The sequence below is a fragment of the Falco rusticolus genome, chromosome 2 (assembly GCF_015220075.1).
Source record: "Falco rusticolus isolate bFalRus1 chromosome 2, bFalRus1.pri, whole genome shotgun sequence".
Classification (NCBI taxonomy): domain Eukaryota; kingdom Metazoa; phylum Chordata; class Aves; order Falconiformes; family Falconidae; genus Falco; species Falco rusticolus.
In genome coordinates, this window is record NC_051188.1 from 56,671,787 (window position 1) to 56,684,922 (window position 13,136).

Below are 13,136 nucleotides of genomic sequence, written 5' to 3' on the forward strand. Positions count from 1 at the left end.
TTGTTTGTCATGAGGCTTGATGTATTTGGTAGGAGATTTGTTTAGATAAGTTAGTTAAAACATCTCTCTGTAAAGGTACCAAGAAACAACTGTGAATGACTATATGAGTCTTTAAGTGATGTTCTGATAGCAAGTTCACGTTACGGTTTACAGACTTTCATTTTATTGAGTGAGGAAAACAAAGTCACACTTCAAAGTAAAATAACGTGATGTATGTGGTACAAAAATACTAACAGCCCCCCTCCAAAATTACCATCCCTTTCCTTCAACTTAGGACGACCAGTAAACTTGCCACTCATGCAACTAAATTTTAAACAGATGTTAAACATAACTAATGTTTAATAAATTACTTTGAGGACTGTGGGAAACATGGGGAGTGAAAAGAAGTAGGTGTAACGTCATTGAGGCATCTGATATGACCTAAAACGTTATGAACTCATGAGTTAAGTAGCTCATGCTGTCAGCTTTTATCCCGGTTCCATAAAGTAGTCACAGTAGTAAGGAGGATATCTAAGGAAGTTAAAATTGTCAGATATTTTTTGTATTAGTATTTATTTATGTAGTGTTTTATTTAAATAGAGCTCTGCTTTCAAGTGTATGAACAGAGGTACAGTGAAACTTAACACCAGAATGACTTGGTGATGCTTCCAGAAAAAGAACCCGTGCTTTCACTTTTATCTGCATTTCAGTCTATTTCCAGCTTTAGCTTGTGTCTTGATAGTGTGTTAGACTTAACACCAAACAATTTCAGTGACCATTTAAGTCTCTGAAAAGAATCCTTTTAATTTGCCTTTAAAAACATGTAGGTTTTTTCCTGTTTCTAGTTTATGCAGGATGCATCAGATGTAATGCAGCTGTTATTGAAGACACAGACAGACTTCAGTGATCTAGAAGATGATGATCCACAGGTATGTTAAAATTATAGTGCATAGTTTGTTGGTTAGTATTTAAAAAGGTTTTTGTACAGATGATGTTTCTGCCCCGCCCCCCATGAAATTACACCATCAGACTAATTGTTCAGCATGTCTCACAAAAACGGAGATTCATTGTCCTAAGATGACCTTAGTATCTTTCACACAAGTGTGTTTAGGAAATGATACTTCCAGGACTTACATTTGCTGAAGAAATTTCAGCATGTGGGTAATGGTTTCTTGTCTATTAGTACCTACTTTGTTTGGCATTCTATGACCTATTCCCTTGCTGTCACCTTCTTATAAATAGTTCAACAAGACTTGTTAGACAGCTGTTCTAATGAGCGGAGAGCTATTTTGACTTGTGCATCTGAAAACAATCACTCCTCTGAAAATACAGTACTGCACTCTTTTGCTCTGTTTGCTATTTTCAGGAACGCGGCTCAGTAGTATCATTTAAATTCAAGGAATTATTTGTTTCAGAAAGAAAGTTATTTTTCAAGATAGCCATGATTGCATTACAAGCACATCTTATACTGTCACATTTTTACATGTATAGCAGCTGTGATCAGAGGTACTGTCAATGTGTTGCTACAAATAAAGACTTGGGATGAGTCTTTTGAAGATGCATTTTTATATGGATTGTATATTGGATGAGTTCTCTTTGAAATAAGTTCTATGCACTGCTGACAAATGCTTCTTAAAAGTCCTATTGTATAATATTCTTCCTTTATGCTTTCCTTTTAAGTATGCATTAAAATGAAATGTGGGACATGAAAATTCTGACACTATTCTCTTTATAGATTTCTTACATGATCTCAGCATGGGCCAGAATGTGTAAAATTCTTGGAAAGGAATTTCAGCAGTACCTTCCAGTTGTCATGGGGCCTTTAATGAAGACTGCGTCTATTAAACCTGAAGTAGCTCTCTTAGACAGTAGGTTAAAGATAAAATTTTGCTTGAAAAAGTGCTGAAATAAATGATTTTGTAGCACTTCTAGATTTATTTTATTTTTCTTCCCCTCTGTATAACAGCACAAGATATGGAGAATATGAGTGATGATGATGGGTGGGAATTTGTAAACCTAGGAGATCAGCAGAGTTTTGGAATTAAAACTGCAGGCCTTGAAGAAAAAGCAACTGCATGCCAGATGCTGGTAAGATGACAATTTTAGTATCTATGTATTGCTGGACAATTGAGTCTGAAGCCAAAATCTGTAATGAAAATATTCTTTATTTCATCAAATGAAATAGTTCTGGTTTTCTTTGAGTGATAGTGTTAAGTTTGGATTTCAGACAGTTTGTGATGTGTGGCTTACTTGATTAAAAATAATTTTAGTTTGGAGCTTCAATAACAGATAATTTTCCTTAGTTGGCAAAACTTCTAAGGAATTTGAGATGTTGGAGTAGTTCCTTTTTGCAAATACTGATGTTTCTGAATTCAGTTTGAAAAGTACACTTATGTACTAAGAGTGAGAACTGACGCTGCTGTCAGGGTTTCGTAAAATACCACAGTGGAGGGGGTACGTAAATGGATTATTGCATGGGTTTTTAAGTAAATTTTAAGAACTTAAACTTTTAACAATCTTTCTCACCATTACACAGTCAAAAAGTATCAGTAATGGTATTTTCCCTTAGAGGTGGCACTTCTGTGCTTTGTTTTTCAGGTTTGCTATGCAAAAGAGCTAAAAGAAGGATTTGTGGAATACACAGAGCAAGTTGTAAAGCTGATGGTTCCCTTGCTGAAGTTCTATTTCCACGATGATATCCTATTAACAAATTGTACTGTGAAAATGGAAGCTTGCTTTGGAAGAATCAGTCATGCTTACTGTTTTCCTAGATGAATTGAAAGTGTTAGTGTTAAAATATTCTGTTGCTTTACAGCAGAAATTGTTTCTGAGGACGTTGTTTTAGGCAATGTATCCCACTTTCTCCCCTAGTTTCTTTTTAAATAAGCGTGTCTATAATGTTGAAAGCAGACAGTAGAGAAAGTGATGTTTGTGCCAACAGTGTGAAGGAGAACTTGAATAGCTTTTCCATCATGGCCTGAAACAGGCTTCTAAAAACTTTTAAGTAGCAAACAGTTTACTTTTACTATGATCTTGATCTGTATCTAATTAAGAAATCAAATGCACTGGACTGTAATAAAAAATAATCAATTACAGCTAGAAAATTGATAGCTTCATTATGGTGGTCGGTGCTTAAATTCTAAGCACTTTATGTTGGCCTGAGTTGTTTTATTTCCTTAATAATGAAACGCGTTCGAGTGGCAGCCGCAGAGTCGATGCCCCTCCTTCTGGAATGTGCTAGAGTTCGTGGGCCAGAATACCTCACACAGATGTGGCACTTCATGTGTGATGCGCTCATCAAAGCCATTGGAACAGAACCAGATTCAGATGTTCTGTCAGAAATAATGCATTCTTTTGCAAAGGTAACTTTCTTCCTTTCAAATTTTGTGGTGTTACTGTTCATAGCTTTTTACAGTAAGGAAGGATGCGTGGCTGATGTTCATTTAAATGGCTGTAAGAAATGCAAGGCTTCCTCTACATGAACTTTGGTTCAACTGTAAATGTTGTAGCTGATTGGAAAAACTTAGGTGTGCTTTTTTTGCAAGAACTAAAATACCAAGGTATTAACCTAAAATAATTATCAGATTTGTTCGTTTTAACTTCACCCCACTGAAATACCTTACTTTTATAGTTAGAGCATTGATTACAATATGAATGTTCTATTACTATTATTTCTGCTAGTGATGACATAAAGCAGAGCATGTATTAATGTTCTCTGTGTGCTTAGATCTGAGATTGCTCATGTAGCTTAAAGCTGGAAAGACTGATGATTTTATTTCACTAGTGCATTGAGGTGATGGGAGATGGATGCCTTAACAATGAACACTTTGAAGAACTTGGAGGAATATTGAAAGGAAAACTAGAAGAGCACTTTAAAAATCAAGAATTAAGACAAGGTAAGTTAACACAAATTCCTGTTAACATGTGATAATGGCTATCCTTTAAAGCAGAATTCCTAATAATTTCTGAACCCTTAGCTCAGATTTCTTTTATTTGTATATTTATGTAAGGTAATTGGGCTTTAAAACAACAGATTCCATTAATTATATTTGTAAGCTCTGGGAGGATGAAGGTGGTATCATTTGCAGAAATACTGCAGTTTAATCAAAAGCTGATGGACAGATTGACTTGAAGGCAATGCACATGTCTATGATGTCGTTTCTGTGGGTTTTTTTAATATGAAGTCTTTGCAGTTTTGTTAAAGCAATGGTAGTTACTTATTTCTATGCACTTTTCTTGTCCTTGTGGACAAGCTGGTGTGTTTATTTCTATTTTGTGTGCTTTTACACATTCTTAAACTGAGCTGTCTCGCTATACTCGTTTTTCTGTGAAAGCTCTTTGAAGCTTCTTAAAGACAGAAAATCCCTGTTGCTTTTTCAGCTACTGTTTCCTACCTTCTAGATTTTTCTACATCATTTTTTCCCTTTGCAGAGTTCTTAGGCACTTGTGGAAATGTAATGGTTTAATATCTGTTTCTTAATTTAGTGAAAAGACAAGATGAAGACTACGATGAACAAGTTGAGGAGTCATTACAAGATGAAGTAAGTTGGTTTGGGGAGTTTTTCCACTCATAAAACACCAGGATGGAAATACATTAAACGGATATGCTGTGCTACTCGGTTAAAGCACAGCGCATCTTATTTCTTCCTGGAAGAATGTTCTGTTACCATATTCCTTGAAAACTTCCAGTAAGAAACGGATCGCGCTACATGTATGAATTAAAAAATACAAAAGGTTTCCTTGTTCAGTATACTGGAAGAAGTAGTTTAGGATATAGCTCTTCATTTTCATCCTCTCAAACAACTCTCAGATGACTTTAAATAGCGTGCCATCAGATGCTGTATCAGTGATAGTCTAAGGCTTTGCCCTGCTGACTTGCTTTTCCTTTGTGCCTTATGACCTAAGTGGCTTTTAAATTTGAACATACCTCTGATACGTAGATCTCTGACGTGTCAGGTCAGGAGCTTGTCTCAGAAAGAATAGACCTAAAGTAGTTTCAAAAGAGAACACCAGGGCGAATAGCTGCCGTATAATGTGTTTGCTTAGGAGAGAACACTAAAGTGACTGCTTATCTACTAAGATACTGGACTGACTTCTTAGTTTGAAGTGGAGATGACTATGGAAGAGATACAGTTCTATTAAATCAATATTGCTATGGAGAGAGTAATAAAGAACAATAAATCACTGTTGTTTAAAACATGAGGCGTAAAGGATACTCTGTAAATTTAAGGACTAGGGAATTTTTTTGCCTCAAGCTTCACACCTGAACTATGTAAAGTTGAATTGTGAAGCTTGTTTACATGAGTTTAACTTTCTATACAGACTCCAGAATATATCTTAACAGACCATGCACCCATATGTAAATACTTCCTTAAATGACCATGCAGTTCTTGAGCCCCTTTCCTTTTCGAACATTAAGCCCGTTCAAAAGGATAGATTTCTGGCACCTACATATTGCTTGGGATCAAAAAATAACAGAACTTCAGTTCTGAGCCAAGAGCCTTTCCTGATTTTTCTCCCTTTCTTATTTGCAATGTTTACTGTTCATTCTGGTAGATGGTGAGTTAGGCAGTTTGATATCTTTTTTTCTTATGTGTCACTCTATGCTGATAATGAGAGAAAATGCTAGCAGTTTCAGAAAAGCTGAATCCATATTCTGCAACAGAGTTGCAAGGCATTTTAAAAAATGCTTTAATTTATACTTGACCTTGCTGATATGTTTTTCTAAAGACCGCAAGGAAGACTTTTCTGCATTACCCTGTGAAAGTAGGAGTGGGACCAGAATGTTACTTGCCATATGGACAGAATTAACATATGGTAATGAGTAACATTTGGATATACACTTTTGTTCCCAGGATATATTCATTGTAGCCCTTACCTCAAGGCAGCAGAAATATAGAGGACAAAAGTAATGGAAGATACTCAAACAGTAGTTTCAGTAAGATACCCAGATACAGCCCTAGCTTAGGCAGTAACTAAACTGCTGATTTGATAGAGGGTAGGAGAAGGCATACACTAAGCAAGTGTTATGCTATTCCCCTGAGCATCAGTAACCAGACAGTACTAGGCCAGGTGGACCTTGTGGTGTCCTGCAGCAGTTCTCTACCTCTGTTTTCATTTGTGTGTATGTTCCAGAGTTACTGCTTGAATTGTGCCTTGATAATGCAGAACTTGTCTAACCAGGGAAGGTTTAAATATCCAGTTGTGGGAAGCTGCCTGTTGTGTGAGAAATACTTGCTAATTTCTCAATAGCGACCAGAAACTAGCTGTATTCTGTTTTCCCGGCCTGTTAAAGTATCAACTGATTAAGGGAGTAGAAGAGAACCTGCTTTAAAACAAGGTTAAAGCGTTTTCACAACACAAGCTTGTCCAGGGAGCAATCCTCACTTGCAGATATAACATCAGTTTATAGCTGGATCTGAGCTAAGGATCTTTACTTCATCAGTTTGATGAATTAACTGGGCAAGGTGAAAAATGAAGTTAAGTGATAAGAGGAGAGGTTTAATATTCCTTATGTTTTTGCCACAACCTTCTGTCACAAAGACAGTTGTCCATTTACTTTTCAATGCAGGCTTGTTACAGTATCTGTCAGGTATAGAAGAGGAAAAGGGCCCTCTGAAAAGGGAATCCATTGAAGCAGTAAATCTGTGCAAGACACTGTGTCTTGGTAAAATTTTCTGTCCCTGAAACAAACCTTCAAGTCTTAGGCAATTGACTGCTACCAACCAACACGCATTTTTAAGAAAGATAAAAAGGAGGACCCTGGGAGCTACCAACCAGTCTCACTCTGTGCCCAGTAAGATTTTTCCCTGCCATAGAACAGATTTTCCTGGAAGCTATGTCAAGGCACACGGAAGACAGAGAGCTGATTAGAGACAGCTAATGTGGCTTCACAGTGGGCAAATAATGCCTGACTAATCTAGTGGCTTCTGTGATGGGGTGACTGTGTTGGATTAAGGAAGATGAACTGATGCCATCTGTCTTGACTTCTGTAAGGCCTTGGACATGGTCCCACAAAACATCTTTGTCACTAAATTGGAGAGAGATGGATTTGATGGATGGATTACTTTGTGGATAAGGAATTGGCAGGCTGGCTGTGTCCAGAGAGTTGCATTCAGTGGTTCAATATCCAAATGGAGATCAGTAACAAGGGGTGTCCCTTGGGTGTGTATTGGGACCAGTGCTGTTTAATATCTTTATTAATAACATAGTAGTAAAACTGAGTGCCCCCTCAGCAAGTTTGCAGATGACACCAAGCTGAGTGGTGCAGCTGATGCACTTGAGGGAAGGGATGCCATCCAGAGGGACCTGGACAGGCTTGAGAGGTGGGGCAGTTCCCAGTATCAGTAAAGACTGGAGGACAAATGAATTGAGAGCAGCCCTGTGGAGAAGAACTCGTGGATACTGGTGGATGGAAGAATTGCACATAAGCTGGCAATGTGTGCTCACAGCTCAAAAAGCAAATTGTATCCTGGGCTGCATCAAAAGAAGCGTGGCCAGCAGGTGGAGGAGGTGATTCCCCCTCTCTGCTCTTGTGAGACCCCACCTGAGCATCCAGCTCTGGGGTCCCCAGTACAAGAAAGACATGGACCCATTTGAGGAGGGCCACAAAAATGATCAGAGGACTGGAGCACCTCTCCTACGAAGACAGGCTGAGAGTTGCCATTGTTTGGCCTGGAGAAGGGAAGGCTCCAGGGGGACCTCATTGCAGTCTTTCCACATATAAAGAGGGCTCCTGTGAAAGATGGAGAGAGACCTTTTACCAGGGCCTGTAATGACAGGGCAAGGGGCAAGTTTTAAACTAGAAGAGGGTGGGGTTAGATTGAACATAAGGGAGAATTTTTTCACGGTGAGGCACTGGAACAGGTTGCCAAGAGAAGCTGTGGAAGTGCTCAAGGTCAGGTTGGATGGGGCTTTGAGCAACCTAGTTGCTGGTCTAGCGAAAGGTGTCCCTGCCCATGGCAGGCGGGGTTGGACTAAATGATCTTTCAAAGTCCTTTCCAACCCAAACCATTTTCTGATTGTCATTCTGTGATTAGAACAAGAGCTGAAAAACAGTGGACTTAAAAAGATTGGTTTTACAAAACCAAATCATTAAACAACTGTATTCCATTAGTTTAGAGACCTTAGTGTTTCGTGTGACTTCCACTATTTTAAAGATCCTTAGTCTTAATGTGGGTTGTATCCTTCTCCTACCAGGATGACAGTGACGTTTATATTTTGACTAAAGTATCGGACATTTTGCACTCAATATTCAGCAGTTATAAGGAGAAGGTACTGCCATGGTTTGAAAGGCTACTTCCGCTAATTGTCAACCTAATTGTAAGTACCTTGCTTTCTTTTAATTTGACTTTGATTACTTTTTCCTGATGTGTTAATAGGCCTTCTGTCTGGAATCTTAGAGAGCTTGGTAGATAGAATGTAGCAATTACTATTTTACAAAATAGAGTCAGTTAAAGGTTTATTCTGCATGAAGTACGAAGTTGGTACCCTGTGCCTTTTGAAGAGCTGCGCTGCTGTGCTACTACTTATTTCTGTGTTGCAAGACCCAGGATGATTGACACACAACTATTTTGAGAAATTTAACTTACCTGAGAGTGACTGATACTCTCTAAAATGGATTTCAAGAAGAGGGCCAAAAAAGTGTTGCGGAATAGCGGAAAACTGAGATAATAATGTATAAGTAATGGTGTGTGTAAAGGCTTTAGCCTAAAATCATTGTCCTTTTAATTAATTCAGGTATTCACCTGGATTTGGTATTGCTTATGGTATTGCTGCAAGTATCACTACAGAAAATTACGTGTTTGTAGGATTAAATTTAATCCAGAAAGATTTTAATAAAAATACTAGACCGTTGTTACTGTTACTGTTCTGTTGATATAATTGTGGACTGTACAAACATTACCAGTTTTAAGGTGGCTTAAATGTTACTTGTTTTCGATGCAGTGTCCACATAGGCCATGGCCAGACAGGCAGTGGGGGCTGTGCATTTTTGATGATATTGTAGAGCACTGCAGCCCCTCCTCGTTCAAGTATGCTGAATACTTCCTGAGGCCAATGCTACAGTCAATATGTGACAACAGCCCGGAGGTTAGGCAAGCAGCTGCCTACGGTGTTGGAGTTATGGCACAGTTCGGTGGGGACAGCTATCGTCCTTTTTGCACAGGTACGCACTTGTGTCTGATAAAACTATTTGAATGTGAGATTCTGGGGGAGAGGGGGCGGGAAATAATTAAAACCTGCTTGTCTTCTGGTTAATGAGGTCTCTCTCCTTTGGCAGCGACATAGGTTGCCAGTATAACCTGTGTGGCAGACTGGTGATGATTAGTAAAGTACCTGAATTCCTTGGGCTTGTAATGATGTTCTGCTTAGTAGAGTTTGTTGCAACACTTACTGCTTAGTGAACTTAATGTACACATTTTTTAAAAAATACGGTCTGACATGCAAATGTTCATTTTATAAAAAATAGCTTTCTGGTGCACACCTGTCTCATAGTTGTTCTTTATTAGGACTGATGTGGTTACACATGAATGCAAAACCCTTCGGATGTCTGGAAGAGTTATACAAGTGACCTGTATTAAGAAGTAGCCTAGAATAGAGTTAATATGGCTTTTTGCTTTCCCATTATATAAAAAGGAGCCTAATTTCTATAACTAAGAAATGAAATTAGTATGATAATGCCTATCAGAAACACTTTTCTTTCTGAATGTCTTGAGTTTCTTTAAAACTTAAAATTAGTCTTGAATTTAAAGAAATTATTGTCTGCAGACAAAATTGTCATCTTGCCAACCAGCAAAGTTAATTCTGCACACTAAATAGCAACCCTTAGCAGAGGTTTTTCCTTTTTAAAGAAATTATTTAATGAGCTGTTTCAAATATGTATTTCACATGTATCTTGAATGAAAACTGAATTAAATTATGTAAGAAAATAAGAACCATGCAATTGTGGTAAGTTAGGGCTTTAACACCAGTTTTGCCTGCATCAATAGATGTAATTTTCACTGTTACTGTAAATGTAACAGTGACAATCAAGATCAGGTGTCCTAAAAAAAAAAAGAGAAAAGCAGAGAGGGGAGACACTGCAATGAAACACTAAGAGCCTTAATTTTTTTAATTGTCTAGAAAAATAATTCCTAAGAAGTGGTGGGGTTTTTTGTGAACTTTTCCGTAAGGTTTTTGTGTCTTGTCCCAAGAATAAAGTAGAGGCTGAGGTCAAGGCAGTTCTAATTTTGGAGTTTTGGGGGTTCTTAGTATCTGTTGAAGTCTCATCTTATTTTTCATTCATTAGATTTTACCTTGGCCCACTTGAACTTTGCAACAACTTTGATCCTTTTCTATGTATTTGGACAAATAAGCCTTGATTAAACTCAGACACTTGGCTTTTCCTTTACTTGGATGTTTATATCAAAGAACCTTTTTACTTTACGGCATATAGCTTATTAGCAGGCACCTCAAAAGTATTTTAAATTATTTTGTATGTACATGAAAGAACTTTATGATTTATTTTAATAGATGAAGGTGTGCTGTGATTAGAAGCAAAGTAAATCCGTGGCATGAGAAGCTTTCTACCCCATAGGTTTTACTATCTTCTCTGAAAACATCATGTTTGTGAGCTTTTATTTATAATTCAATTTCTTTACTGATTAATATATAGCACTGGCATATTGTTCTATTGCTAGTTTGTAGCAGTATGTAAAGAACTCGAGGCTGTTCAGAAAAAGCAGATGTATTATGAGCGTTTTTGGCAGTTGAAAAAAATACAGGACTATAGGGAGAACTTGTAAATGGCACAAGAGCTACGTTATGATGAAACAAAAAGAATTAAAAATAGAATGAGTAAAGAGCAAAGAAATAAGACTGAAGGAACAACTACAGCAGATCAGTAACTTTCTAAATGGGGTTACAAGTTATGTGACTGTCAATGTTGCTTCTGTTTCTTATGTTGGAAGAATATCGGCTATTTTCTGTGAATATTATCAATTAACTGCATGTGTTTCTTCCTAAACCGTATCGTTGGCCTCAAAACTTTTGGTGGTACAAGACGTCAGAGCAGTTAGTCCTTGGAAAAAAACCACAGATATTACAGAATATGGTCTTTTATAGTCAAAAGGAGTTTTTAGGGATTATCTACCACAATATGTGTGAGAATAGATCTGTTTTCTAGGCAAGAAGGAAACTTGTCTAAGCTAAGCTGTAGGGAGGATGCTATGCTGATTCATTTTGACACCTTCCTACGGCTCTTCCAGTTGCAAGGACACACACACCTACAGTCATCCATTAGTATTAAGGAGTATGAGGTAACACATGAGATTTAACTTCAGCAGTCATGAAAAACTGAGGTGTAAAAGGCAGACTCAGTTTTATTGGACACTGTAGTCTTGTATCGAATTCGGCTTTGAGAAGAGTCCAGCGTTGTTACCCTGCGTTCAATACACAAGCTAGTGTGCCTGATGACCAGCGTTTCTGCAGTGCTGTAATGTTTATTAGCCCCATCAAAGTATCCTTGTCTAGCTGAAGGTTAATCATATTTTTCCATAGCAGCTGAATTTTTCAGAAACCTGATTCAGTGAAGTTAATACAGCGAGTGTCATTGTGTATTCCTTAACTGCAAAGCTGCTACTTACTCATCAAAATGAAGTAGTGTGAGATCTCGCTTTTCCTGAGGAGTTATTTTGGAGTGTGCTTTCTGCACAATTCCACAACCTGTTTTCTGTGCTGATACAGAATTTCACAGCTTTAGCATTATATTTTTAGCAGAAGAACACAAGGACAATTGTTCCTGCATGCCTGTAGAGTGCTCTGAAGTCTGCGTAGACACTAGTAACTAAAAACAAGATAGAAATGTTAATGTTGAATTGTGCATGTGGTTACCTCCATGACTACTAAAAATAAAATATAATTGCTATTAACCTAGCAAGATTTTTTCCTTGATGTTTGATTTTTATGATCTAAACTGTGCCAGGTGGATTCACCAGGGGTTACTCCTATGAGCTTTCCCTAGTGTATCTTGTAGTGGTGGGAGGTGTGTATGTACATATGTATTTTTATATATATGTGCACAGAAGCAATAGATGTACAGCAGGCATACACTGTAGACATGCACGACAGTCCAAATTAATGTGAATGTCACTGTATTGGTGCTTTTCATCATCTTCTGTTTATAGAACCTGTTAGATTAAAAAGATAATGCTTGTTATCTATGTTTTTACTATAAATTACCCTGTCTTGTATGCTGTAGATTGCATAACTCCAATTGAGAGACACAAAGATATTTTTTTCTTTCTTCTGAATTTATAAAGCAGATCCAGACTTTTCCAGTAACTGTTTTCTTGTGTTTCCTTGCATAGCTATATCTATCTGTTTGTTTTTCATAGGATTATTGAGCAGGGAGGCATCTAATAGTGGGACATTGCGATGACTGGATTTTGGTGGCTGGGCCACAAAAAAAAAAAAAATAATCCCACTTTTAATACCTGCAGTAGTCTTTTGTAGAATTTTTAATATAATATAACTTAAAATTGTGCATTAAACCTTTTTTCTTGTGTTGTTTAACAATTAGAGGCGCTTCCATTGCTGGTGAGGGTCATTCAGTCACCAGATGCCAAAACCAAAGAAAATGTCAATGCAACGGAGAATTGCATTTCAGCGGTAGGAAAGATAATGAAGTTCAAGCCTGACTGTGTAAATGTTGAAGAAGTCCTGCCGCACTGGTTATCATGGCTTCCACTTCATGAAGATAAAGAAGAAGCTGTCCATACTTTTAATTATCTGTGTGACTTAATTGAGAGGTAAGGCAGTCTTGAGATTCATGCAGAAAGTAAGCCTGTTCACAGCTTCTTTCCTTGCATTTTCCAAAAACTGAGAAACTGCCAGGTGTTCATCTGTGTATGCTTTAGAGAAGATAATTTGGAATGTCAGAACCGAGCCTTTCACGACATCATTGCTGTTTTTATAAACAGTCAATGTTCTCATCCTGACTAATGTCTGTATGGCTTGGAAAAATTCCTGACTCCTTTGAATGTACATGATGGGAAACGATCAGCTGGGAACTTTACAGAAAATTTCAGGAAAATTTTTGATACTCTGCTTACATATCAGCACTAATAACTGATCAGGGCTTTTTACTGAAGAGCAGCACACATGCCCTTGCAGCCTTC

The 13,136-nt window shown here is 37.6% G+C and overlaps 1 protein-coding gene across 1 annotated transcript in view; it reads left to right on the forward strand.

Moving 5' to 3' along the window:
- Positions 1-13,136, forward strand: part of IPO5 (importin 5) — a 44,940-nt gene that overhangs the window by 27,050 nt on the left and 4,754 nt on the right. Inside the window, exons 15-24 of the mRNA XM_037376003.1 lie at positions 825-908; positions 1,715-1,847; positions 1,946-2,067; positions 2,578-2,674; positions 3,169-3,341; positions 3,764-3,875; positions 4,465-4,520; positions 8,179-8,301; positions 8,926-9,145; positions 12,539-12,767. Coding sequence (XP_037231900.1) covers positions 825-908; positions 1,715-1,847; positions 1,946-2,067; positions 2,578-2,674; positions 3,169-3,341; positions 3,764-3,875; positions 4,465-4,520; positions 8,179-8,301; positions 8,926-9,145; positions 12,539-12,767 — 1,349 coding nt within the window. The remainder of the gene's footprint in view (positions 1-824; positions 909-1,714; positions 1,848-1,945; positions 2,068-2,577; positions 2,675-3,168; positions 3,342-3,763; positions 3,876-4,464; positions 4,521-8,178; positions 8,302-8,925; positions 9,146-12,538; positions 12,768-13,136) is intronic.